General features: G+C 39.2%; 1 protein-coding gene across 1 annotated transcript in view; it reads left to right on the forward strand.

Annotated features, from left to right (window-relative positions):
* ube2o (ubiquitin-conjugating enzyme E2O) overlaps positions 1–12,803 on the forward strand; it is a 37,588-nt gene that overhangs the window by 13,672 nt on the left and 11,113 nt on the right. The window contains exons 2-12 of the mRNA XM_051384063.1: positions 3,965–4,024; positions 4,452–4,562; positions 5,228–5,325; positions 5,524–5,587; positions 6,206–6,349; positions 6,792–6,901; positions 7,125–7,275; positions 7,617–7,674; positions 8,847–9,009; positions 10,551–10,706; positions 12,441–12,595. Of these exons, the coding sequence (XP_051240023.1) occupies positions 3,965–4,024; positions 4,452–4,562; positions 5,228–5,325; positions 5,524–5,587; positions 6,206–6,349; positions 6,792–6,901; positions 7,125–7,275; positions 7,617–7,674; positions 8,847–9,009; positions 10,551–10,706; positions 12,441–12,595 (1,270 nt within the window). The remainder of the gene's footprint in view (positions 1–3,964; positions 4,025–4,451; positions 4,563–5,227; positions 5,326–5,523; positions 5,588–6,205; positions 6,350–6,791; positions 6,902–7,124; positions 7,276–7,616; positions 7,675–8,846; positions 9,010–10,550; positions 10,707–12,440; positions 12,596–12,803) is intronic.

Below are 12,803 nucleotides of genomic sequence, written 5' to 3' on the forward strand. Positions count from 1 at the left end.
AGGAGCAAAGGTCCTGTTGTGGTTTCCAGTAGTCTGGGGCAGAGTGAGACCTAATGTGTTCAATGGCTGTATCTGCTCTTTTACACTGGGATAAATGGTATTGATTCAAACACAGTGTTTTTCAACTGTGGAGGAAATCAGTTACTACGGTAGCGCACTGCAGCATGATGCACTGAGAGAATATTAATGAAGAAGAGCTGTGTATGTGTGTCTGTCTAAAATATACTTCTGAGCTTCTCTCAGCTAAAAGGTTTAGATGAGGAGGGAGGCAGGCGTGCGTGCGTCCGTGCGTGCGTGCGTGTGTGCGTGCGTGCGTGCGTGTGTGCGTGCGTGCGTGCGTGTGTGTGCGTGCGTGTGTGTGCGTGCGTGTGTGACTGTGTGTGTGTGACTGTGTGAGAGTGTGCACTAACCCCCAGCAGCAGAGACACGAGGAGCAGACAGGCTGCTGTTTAATAGATTACAAGGGAACATGGCGACCCATCGATCGTATCCCCTTCACACGGACACACACACACACACATGCACTCAGTGGCTCTTCCTATCCCAGAATTCATTGGTGTAAGGTTACAACGAGGAAGCAGAAGCACTGCAGAGTTTTTTTTCTTTGTATAATTTCTTAATGCTTTGGCAATATTGTCTTTGTTACACAAATGCCAATAAGGCAAATTGAACGGAGGGAGGGAGAGCACCCAAGTTTTTGAACCTTCTGATGTTTGGACGTCATTCACTTTTTGATTTGATTAAAGGGGAATACAGATATTTTTCAACATGGGTCTTTAAAATTTAAGTTATTTCAAAAGCTTCAGGAGGCTCGTGCTGATCGCTCTAATATACTTTTGTTTTGCTGATGCCATTTTTTTCCAAATCTCCATCCACCATCACCGTCTGATTTGATTTATTAAGAAAACACCTAAATGTTCAATTTCAAGTGTTTAAAATCCATCGCTAAATTCAAACCAGTTTTTTGTCATCGTGCAATAACACTAAGACAGCACTGTAGTGTTTTTTGATGAGTTAAACTTACAGTTTAGTGAGAAACACCGGCTTGTGCATCACTGAGGATCTTTGTCATTCTCAGTAACAGGGAAATTTATGTTTAAGGCAGTTAAAAATTGCATTGAAAATATGAATATTGAATATAAAGTTATGTATCAAACTTAAATTTACATTTTTTTTATTGAACTTACAGTATCATTATTTTAGGAATTATGCATGACTTATATATTTTTTTAAATTAACAAATAAAAAAGTAATATACCCCCTGCAGTGCTCTAAAGTTTGAGAAACATTTATTTATTATAAGAACTCTACTGACTGAAATTGAAAACGGATTCTTCTGCTTAATCATTGCTGCTTTTAAGGTTTAACCATCACACACACACACGCACACACACGTGCACACACACTCTCACAGAGTAATAACTTAATATGCAGCAGGCGTCCATGTATTTAATTTCTTCACTCTCTTTACTCCTAATTACATTCTCCTCCTCTACTTCCATCTGTCTCTGCCCAAACTCAGAGGCTCTGGCTGGCAGTTCGCTGCCACTTTGCTGTGTACTGCCAGTAGAGCAGCTTGTACTGTAGCTCAGAGGAGCCGGCCTCCCGCAGGTAGCTTTTTCTAAGCAATTTCATGTATGTGTTTGTCTTTTAACTGTTGTTCACTGTCTGCAGCACAGACCCATGGTGGCATCGTACAGATCATCAAGTATAACATAGACACTCTCAGAATTACATGATTTGGCCTTTTGTATGTTTGGTGTTGCTTTCTGTGTTCAGTCAGGGACTTAAAGTGGTAGAAGTATCTGCAGCTGCCAGTGTTTTTGTCTGTTCAGCTGTAAAGTTAGTGTACTGTTGCTAGTGTTAGTTTCTGTTTTATTTCTCACAAACCATGGATGTGTTCAGAGAGCACTGGATACAGAAGTTCTCCATTCAGTCTTATGAAAGCTGCCCAGTGTTGCATGAAGCCAAAAAATCAATTCAGTTCAATTTCCTGGTATAAAATCACTCTGATCTTCCGCATATGCTTTTTTATTTTGGGGCACATAGAATAAGTGTGCTAGAGATTTCATTGTGTGGCTCGTCTATACTTTCCAAATGTTACTGAACCAAACAGCTGGGGTTTGTTCGCTCAAAACAATTAATCCACAGTTTTATAGTTGCTTCTTTCACAATGTAAGCTAAGGGGGGGGTGTTTTGTGGCCCCTGTGCATCATGGGTTGGATGCCATTGCTTTAATTACATGGTTTGGCTCTTCCTGGGGGCTTGTCACAAACCAATGTCATTAAACACATCTCTCTCTATGACGCACAAGGATGCAAATGCATTTGAGGCCTGGATACTTACTCTAAGCTGCAAATAAAGTCACTGCATTCATCAGCTCACTGATATTAATACAAAGGGGAAACTTTGTGTGTGTAATTTCAGATGGTTGGCTAACCAATTTTACACTGGCAATTTTCTACCACACCTGTGAACCAACAGTGTAGATAATGAAGGCTGAAGAGCTGCAGAGTCCGCAGCAGCTACTTGTCCTAAATAGTAAATGGATTAAAGTTGGGTGACTGTCTGTGTTGCAGCACAGGGTTCTTCTAATAAAAACATATTTATATGCCACTACATTTTGTCCAGTGGGATCTGTAAAGCTTAGATGCACGGCTCGATTTTGTGCCTGACTCACTGTTAGAGAAGCAACGCTGCGGCGTGAAATTCTGCCACTATCACTCATGTTTTAATTTCAAGTAGGTCAAGTGAAGTTGAGAAAGTGTATTTCTGATGGGCTTCATACAGTAACACACGCACAAACTATTTATCCTTAAATTGCACATGTAGAGTTTAGTTTTTAGTCATACGCTGCTCAAGATATTTTGCACACCATTTTCTTCATATTGCATATAGTGTATATATTTTCTATTATATTTTATAATATTCTGATTTTGTGATTCTTTAATGTACTTTTGATTAATTGATCCTTTTGGGATGCAGGAGTCATAGTTAATAGTTGATGGTTTTCAATTTATTTCAATGAGATTCCATCAGAAAAAAGCAGGATCGTCTGGCAAAAAAGTTGACCCTAATTCAACTTTTGCCACGACACAGTGTGTCAGTGTCAGCTAGGTGCTGTGTTGGCCTGTTACATATTTGCAGGCACACAGTCCAGGTAGATTGCTTTATAACGTGCGATGGAGCATGAAATTATTATTTCCCAGATATGAATAGTTCTGTCTCATAGCTACAGACCACTGTTCAGTGTTTTGCTATCTGATTACCCCCCCAAACTCATGGATCTATTACTCAATTTGGCCTTCCTGGCAGAGACGGTGACACAGCAACATTTTGCTCACAGGAACAAAGTATCCCACTGGGAGTTGAGCTTGTGCCAAGTTTAGCCCGGCGGCTCCTGTTTTCTGCCCTCTGTCTCTCCGGGCTTGTAGTTCTTGATCAATGCTGTTTTGGCTTTATCTGTCCGTCAGACTGTCGGTTCTATAGTTGTAAACCATATCGTTTCACAGATGCTATTTTTATTTCAACGTGTTGATTAATAATTGATCATGAAAGTATGTTCGCTGACTCTTTGGCGCTCATCACCCGGCTGGATTCTCACACTGGAGGCTCATGCTGACATGTTCAGTGAAACACGTTTCTGTGTTTGGATGACAACATCATTTGATCTGCTCTCAGGGGCGTTACGGCTCTGCTGACAGTGCGTGTTGCAGTCTTCATGGCTGTGAGCAGAGACGGGACAAGGGAGTGACGAATAATATCAGTGATGTTATCATCGTCTCTGTGTGAATGTGATGAATGTAAAGTTGGTTAAAAGTTCTTCTCATTGATGTGAAGAGTTCTCCTCTGCAGTAAAAAATGATCCAATGTCAGTGACAGACACTTCTGTTTGTGTAAGATTTCGTAAAGATGAGGTCACCCAGCCACCATTTTCTAAACTTGTTTTCTCTTTCTTTTACAGCTGAAACTTGAAGATCGATCTATTGTCATCAGAGACATCGTGCGACGAAACAATTCTAATGTAAGTGGATTCCTTGGTGTGTGTGTGTCTTTTTCACTCTCCTTTTCACTTCACCTCTCATTCTGTCCAGATTGTTTTTCAATCAGCGCTCTCTCTTTGTCAGTCGTGTCACTCTTCACCGCTCTGTTCCATTTGCTGCCTCAGACATGACTGGAATATTGTTGTAGGTCAACACTTACAAAGGACTAAGAGGAGACTTTTTCTGTTAAAGCACCCACCTGTCACCAGCTTGAATATAAATACAATATTAAACACTGATTTTCTTTAGGTTAAAATACAAAGGTTTTTATCGTTTACATACCATCACGAGTGACTCAGGAAAGCTAAAAAAGAATACAAGCAATACCCAAGTGTTTGATGATACTGGATATTGTATCAGTGATGATTGATATGATGATATGTTGAACTTGTGTTTGTTACATTACAGGACAACCAGTGTGGTATTGTGACCAACATTGACATCGAGTGTGCAGTGAAACTAGTGGGAACAAACTGTGTTCTGTATCCAGTTAATAGCAAAGACCTGCAGCACATCTGGGTAAGAAAGTGACATTTTACTGAAGGGTTTTAATACTCAATATATTCAAATAACTGTTTGGGAACATTTCATTTCACCAGTTTATCATTTAATTAAAGACCTTTCCTATAAAGAACTGTATCATTTGGAAGTAATTATATTTCTACTGAGTGATGAGTTAAAGTAACAAATCAGATTCCACAAACTGTCAACAGTATCAACAAATGCCTACTGAAGATCTCTGCATTGTTTTGTCTAATAATTAATACCAAACTCTATTTCCTTGGACATTATGGACCCATAAAATAAAGCATTATCAGATTTATTTCTACCACATCCAATATTTCTTAAATACTCACATTAAGTAAGAATTAACATTATCAAATGTGATTAAAAATGTCAGTGCAGTTTCTTAGTCTGTGCGTAGCCTGTTATTATATATTATAATATAGACAAGGAATGGGTTTTATTGCATTGTTTAGGAGTATCAAATGTTTGAGTAATCATAAATGATAAACACAAAATTATCAATCACGCAGTGTATTGCTGAATGGCTCAAAGGTTATTTAGTATTCAGATCAGTAGCAGATGATTCACTTCAGTCATTGCTGGTCTAGAAATTGTTTTTTTTTTTAGTTATAAACTTCTGAAACTGATGAATCCTGTTGTCACTGTTTTCTGTCCAGTCTTTTATGTACGGCGACTACATTGCCTACGACTTCTGGCTGGGGAAAGTGTACGACCTGACTAATCACATCATCCTTAAGCTCTCCAATGGAGCCAGGTAGACTGTGCGTGTGTGTGTGCGTGTGTGCGTGTGTGTGTGCGTGTGTGTTTGTGTGTGTATGTACATGTGATTATACAGCGTGTACTGTGACCATGTTGGAGTCTGTTGGAAGGTGTCTGCACGCTGACACATATTCATCGTTGCCAAATCCGGTGAATGTCACCTGATCTTCTCTCTGTCTTTGTCTCCCTCCAGGTGCTCAATGAGTGTGGAGGACGGTGCCAAGCTTTACGACGTCTGTCCACATGTCAGTGATTCGGTATGTAGCCACAAGCTCTTATCGGTCATCTCAGGTACATCCAGCCTGGACAGAACATCTGTTAGTCGGGGGTCAGATTCTTTTACAAGAGCAGACTTTCTTTCTGATGTGATTATATACTGAGTGAAATATCCATCCTCTGCTTCGTGTGTAGACCTAGTTTGTGTGAGGGCAACAAGAGGAAGTATTGTAAACATTTATTTAGAACTTAAACATTATTTCTATTTTGCATTTTAGACTGTAGTTTCACTTTTCACAATATTATGTTTTTGTTTTATTGACAGGTTGGTGTTGCAACATGCCTGCTACAATGTTTTTTAATGGGATTTTAGGCTCATTATTTTCAGAAAATTCTATAGTGTAGTACTGAATAATTATTAAATAATAATAATTATTAAATATCAATTGTTTTCACCACAGAAAGTTTAATGTGCAGAAATGTCCATTTATTGTCATATTTGAAACGCTATTGCCATCCACATGACTTATTTTACATCATGTGATATTTTAGTTATTATTTATATTTTAGTTGTACAGGTTGAATGTGATACATTTTTTGTTAGCTCTAACAGCTGATAGATAATCAACATCATGTTCTCAAATGTGTTTGCTCTTCAGGGTCTGTTCTTCGATGAGGCGTACGGTTTCTACCCAGGCCAGGTCCTGATCGGGCCGGCCAAAGTCTTCTCTAATGTACAGTGGCTGTCAGGAGTCAAACCTGTCCTCAGCAGGAAGTGCAAGTTCAGGGTGGTGGTAGAAGAGGTAAGACAATGATGATCGTCCTTTCTTTTAACACCCATCGTCCTTTCACTGCAGCATCTTTATTTGAGTGAGAGAGAACAAGCTGTTTGCTTATCTTATCAGTGAATTATCACTTCCAGCTGTGTACTGTACTAGAAGAGTTCTCATTATGAGTAACTGTGACTGACTGCAAATGCAGCTTTCTTAATGTAGCACTAGATTATACAGTTTGGTAAGCTGTTAGACAGGGTAATGCTCTTTTTCTTTTTCATTTATTCAGTTATCACAGTTCAAACTTCCTTTATTGTATTTTATGGGCTGAGTGTGTGGTCCAGCTCTGCAAATCATGCTGTGCACAGAACCTTTTTGTCTCTCTTTTAACAGTTAAACAGTTTTGGAGTCATACTTGAATAAATTATGGTTTATTTTAGTTGTGTAATCTTAAATTGTGTGCTGTTCTCAGGTAAAAGTGGTAGAACTGAAGGTGACGTGGATCACCAAGAGCTACTCTCCCAAAGGTTCTGACAGCGTCTATCCTCCTCCCTCCACCATCACACAGGAGAATCTCTGCAGGTCAGTCCAAATATCGATTGATTGATTGATTTAGGTTACATGTGAACTTTGTTTATCATTAATTGTGCTTGTGATTATGGTCCTACACAAAGCTTTCATTGGTAGAATATTTAGGTGTCAGGTGCTAGAATTGAGGTCCAGTATCAACAAATTCAGAATTAATACAAACAGATACTGTGTCCTGTTGTCCGTGGGGTAATGTTACTCTACTGTTTGAGTTTAGGGTGAGACGTCTAGGATACTATGACCACACCCAGAGGCAGCTGGGAGAGAGGGCCCTATATGTGTTCCCAGCTAAAGGGGACGCCACGCGCATCACTTGTGAAGGACCCGAGGGTGCCCCTGTCCTTCCTGAAGACCCCGTGGCCAGAAAGGTGTGGATAATATGTTATTTATTTATGTCTATGTGAGTATAGATTTAATTGTGCTCTTTTACGGTAAATGAAGAACTTGTTACCTGTTATAGAAATGTAGGTGGATACAGCCTGTTATCCCCTCAGGAGCTTATTAACACTTAAAATCACCTGTTTTACACAAGAAGTGAATGAACAGGAGATGATCACAGTGCCAAGTTTATTTTTAGAAAGTTGTTGTACGGTGGATATCCCTCGGTATTACAGAGACTGTCTGTGCTTGAAAACTACGAGACATTTTCTGATCATCTTCAATCTCTCACTCTGTGACTGTGTGTGTGCCGTGCATGTGTCTCCTGCAGTTGAAAAGGATGTTCAAGAAGGATTCGGGGAAGAAGACAGAGAATGCAGACACACAAGGTGAGACTCTCCAGAGGAATGCGCGCACACACACACACACACTTTTCTTTCCAGTGTTGTCTCCATTGCAAAACTCTAATGCTGAAGAATTTCACTCAACTGAAAATAAATGTGCGAATCAACACTACAGCACGCACTTTAATTTTAAGTATAGCCTGACTGATGCATAGGCTGGAAAGATATTGATCAGAGTGAAAAGGTTGCTCCTCTTTCTCTATACTTGACCCTGTTTCCCCACATTAACAGTATTCTTTTCAAACCCGGTTTTGCAGTTAATCACAAAAAGCACGAGTTTGTATACGTTGTGTAGTTCATAGTTCATAAGGTTGTGTTCTCTTGAATGTGCTCATTTCATTAGCTTTAGATTCTTGTAACTTTTAATTATCTAAGATGACGATGATTTTTAATTACAGTAGTTTAAGCTGTTTTTGGAGAAAACTTGATCTTGTAAATCTTTCTGGTCATCACAGTTAATTAGTCAAAAAAATTATAATTTTCAAATGCAAGAAAGTCTTTACTATTAGTAAGACAGAAGTGAGATGAATTTTGGTTTTAAATAATTTTCTTTATTTTAAGAGGGCATGAAATATATTTTCTCTTTTTCTCGCTCACTCACTCACACGCACACACACACACACACACACACACACACACACACACACAGTCACAGCACTTAATCATTTATCATTGTCAGAAAAGTGAGCATTATTTTTTTGCTTACGTATTCCCTAAAGTAGCTGAGAACTTGTGTCTCCATGCAAAGCAGAATCAGAATGATTTAAAGTTCCTGAGAGACACGACTCAGTCCTTCAGTCCTTTCCACAAATGGGGCTCAGCACAGAAAGTACGCGCTAATTAGAAATTGTGCTGAAGTGCAGCACACTCGAGCAGAGAAATAGATCTGTCTGCAAGATCCAGGAAAATAGAGAATGGCTGTGTTTCTCTCTGTAAAGCCCTAGCAAAATAAAAAGTACTTTTATTATCATTAATTCAGCAATGAGAGTGATAAAGAAATATAATGTATGTATTATATTGTTTCCACTTCTGAATTATTTTGAGTTTTATATATACACTATTTCATCTTCTTTTTAAATTTTTCATTTTGATTATCCATGCAACGATACCTTAAATACAAATCCTAATTTGTCGTCCTCTGTTTTACCTCTTACCAGGTGAGCACAAATCAGAGCAGACGGACTCGTCTCATCCCAACAACAACGGCCCTGTGGTTCCCATCCAGAACCCTCTGGACCCCCAGAACACCAACGACGCCTTGGCTGAACACGGCGAACAGGACGCTGACGATGAGGCTGCAGAAGACACTGACGATACCAGGTCTGTTAACATTTTAGTTATTTGTTTTAAAATGTCAGTGACATGTCGGGGACACAAAAGCATGAGCTTCTTTGAAGTATATTGTGATCTGATCAATAACTCTTGTGGAAACTAAATGTTCAGATTCTGTGCCTGAGGGGTGACTAACTATTTTAGGCCATAGTATAAGGTTTTGTGGTGGAGTGAAATATATTAAAATGTGTTTGGGTGGACAAAATAACAGTTTTAGAGATTATATAGTACAATATGGACTGCAATGAACTAGTATTTCCATTATTAACTAATCATGTGATTCCTTTCTTGTTCAAGATGACATATTTAAGATTCCTTTATCTGATCATTAGCACAAAAGCCTAAAGATATTCATCTTACCATATATGACAAAGAAAAGCATCAAAGAAGTAAATGTTTGGCCTTTTTGTTTTCTCAGAAAAATGACTGAAACAATTCATCTGTTATCAAAATAGATCAACTAATGATTAACAGACTTATTGTTTCAGCCCTAAACATAATGCAGTCCAGTAATACAACCTCATTTACTGTGGCAGAGCTTCATCAGCTAGGGCAGCCACATTTGTTGTGTCGCTCGTTGTGTGTTTTATCCTACTGTTGCACTGACTTAATTTTTTCAAAACAAATAACCTTGCCTCTACACCAGGCTTGCAGTAGTTACGGCTAATTATTTAGCTTGTTGTAATTTACCCAGATTGGTTGTAGAAGTGCAGTTTAAATCCCTCATTGTTGTTTTTTGCTTGGTTAAGTCTGATTTGCATTATTAATGAAGCTGAGCCCCTTGTTCTTAATGAAATCTCGAGTGTTTGTGTGTGACGGAGAGAGGGAGATATGAGACTGTAACACACTTTAATTAGGTTTATGTTTAATTACACTTTTTTTATGAGTGAAATATGGGATATAGTTAAACAGGTTAATTATTCCCTTAAATATAAGCGATTTGGCGTTTTGTCAGTTTGGCAAGCAAAGGTTGATACTTGGCTGAGAGCCGTCCCTGCAGCGTTTTCTTAAAGGTCCAGTTGGTTCAGAGTCAAAAATGACCACAGAGCTGAATCATCATCTCTGAAACACAACCTCAATAAAAAGTGAACATTAAAAGGCGCATAAATGTAGTATTTACAGCAGAGCTATTGCACTGGATTTCATTAAATTTTAGTTTCATGTCTACAGCTCCTCCTGTATGTCTTCATCCAGACTATTGTCCTAAAAGATAAACTTCAGATAGTTCTATATTAAGCCCAGCCTTTAATGCTGTAGTGTAAATTTGAGCTTTAACAACTCATCAGTTGATGACAGAAAATGCATCAGCATAAATGTTTTTTCAGCAAAACTGACAAATATTCTGTTTTGAGCTGTTTTGTTTTTTTTGGTCTTCTGTGGTTTAAAATGTAATATTTGGACTGATGGTTGGACAGAACAAGTTATTTGAAGATATCGTTTGCTCTGAGAAATGTTATAAACCAATTATAGATCAATATATAAGTATATGAGATGTATCAGTTAACTTGTGACTGTAACCCTGCTTGCAGCTCTTTGACGTCATCGGCCAGCTCCACAGCCTCCTCTCAGAGCGGCGGTCTGGGAACCAACCGGAAGAAGAGCATCCCGCTCTCCATCCGTAACCTGAAGAGGAAGCATAAGAAGAAGAGGACCAAGTTTTCCCGCGAGTTCAAGCCTGGGGACCGGTGGGTTAACGCTATAGTTATTGTTGCTTCTGCTGCTTTGTACCTTCATTCATTCGTCTTTGTTTCTCTTTCATAACTTCATCCATTCATATTGTTTTCATTTCATACTGCCAGTACGTCGGTCCAACTGTTGGTCAACGTTTCTGTAGTGACTCATCAGACACTGTGGTGACCAGTGATTGATCCAGTGTTTTTTTACAAAGATCTCGGGAGCCACTTAAGTGTTTTGACATTTGACCCTGACAAGTCTGGTAATGGTGCTTCCTACACATTTAGTCCCCTCCCCTGCAGCTGTATTGAGAACTTGATGTAAAAATTAGACCGACTGCTTACCCTGGAAAAACTGACAACACTGCATCTATGTGTCCCTCCAACCTCTGTTTTGTTTGTCAGAGGGCTCATGTCTCGATCTGTCGGCCGATGACACTGGAGCCCAACAGCAGCCGCACACAGAAAGTCTTTCAGTGCACTGATGGTGTCATTACCTCAACCGCACACTGCCCCACTCATCCTCAGCTTACAAAACAGACTTCACACACTGTCTGTTGCTGTTTTTTTTTACTGCACCTAACAAACCACAATGCTGCAGATGTTCTGGTCTTTGCCAAAAAAAAAAACACATGTTCAATTAGAAGATGTTTAAGTCACGTTTTTATAAAAAAGTGTTGCTCCTCTGTTTTTGATTCATTTCCTTGATGATGTTATTGCCAAACAGCATTTTTTGGCTGCTTACTTTGTGTGTGTGAGTGCATCTTTAATTTCCTTTTTTTTTTTTGCCGACTATTTTAAGGCTAAGTCAAAGGATCTGTACCCTGAAAGGACCAGTGTTTAGGATTTAGTGGCATCTAACAGTGAAGTTTCAGATTCCTTCCAAGCGTGTAACAGAAATTACAGTGGCTGCAAAACCTGCAAAAAACTCCTAAGGCCCTATCTAGAGCCAAGCAGCAATTCTTATTTTCAGGTGATTATTTACTAATGAAAACCTACTTCTGAATTTTATATTCCATTTCTGCCAATAGATCTTCTTAAATGTTACACACTGGACCGTTAAATGACAGCAATCAAGCACCACTAGAGCGCTGATTTAGCGTTGTTCAGCACAGTTCGGTCAGAGATTCAGGTGTGTTATTGTAGCCCCGAGCAGAGATGAGGAGCGGTGACATCACTTGAGGCAATTTTCTCAGCTCCCTCTGGAGCCACAAAAGTCTTTTATACAACTTTTACATATGCAGTAGAGCTCCCCAAAACCTGTAAACAGACTTTGCTGTGAGTTTCCCTTTAAGAGGGTCTCTTTCTGTCTCAGATTTAATCTCTGATTTTCTGGCTGTTTTGGGCTAGATCGATTTATTGACAACATATCATGTGTTAATGAATGAAAATACATGTGTTTGCAGGCAGGGACAAAATGATGAGAGAAAGAACTCTAGAGGAAAGAAAGAATAAGAGAGAGGACAGAGGTCCCAACAAGAAAATAAAATTAGATTAATCCCCCAGCTCTATTATACAGTAGCTTTTCTGTTGCGTGGAGTGAGAACACAAGAGAGAAACGGTCCTCTAATAAAAGACAAGGAAGAGTTTTTAAATTGTTAAACATGTACCTTTGAGCCTCTAAACCCTCTATGAAACACTCTTAATACCAGGCCACTGAAACATCAAGCAAATCAAACTGAACAAACCTTTTTGTTGTAGCCTTATGTAAACCTGATCCGTGTGTGTTTGTGTTTGTTTGTACAGGGTTGCAGTGGAAGTTGTATCCACAAAGACCACGGCTGATGTAATGTGGAAGGACGGGCGGATGGAGAAGGGGATCCGGTCAAACGATCTCATCCCCATCCAACACCTCGACAGTCACGAGTTTTGTCCCGGGGACTTTGTAGTAGACAAACGACGTAAGGAAAATGAATCGAATTAAATGTTTAATGATTCATTTCGTTTTTGTTATTTTACTTTATTCACTTTTTCAGACCAGTGAGGACACAGCGTGTGTCAGATTCCTGTCCCTGTGGACTGCGATTAGATTTTTTTATATAGGCCAGTACCTACAGTATCTGGGTCATTTACTGAAACTATGCCAAGTTTTTGTCTGTCTGTGATATG

The sequence above is a fragment of the Dicentrarchus labrax genome, unplaced genomic scaffold (genome assembly GCF_905237075.1).
Source record: "Dicentrarchus labrax unplaced genomic scaffold, dlabrax2021, whole genome shotgun sequence".
Lineage (NCBI taxonomy): Eukaryota > Metazoa > Chordata > Actinopteri > Moronidae > Dicentrarchus > Dicentrarchus labrax.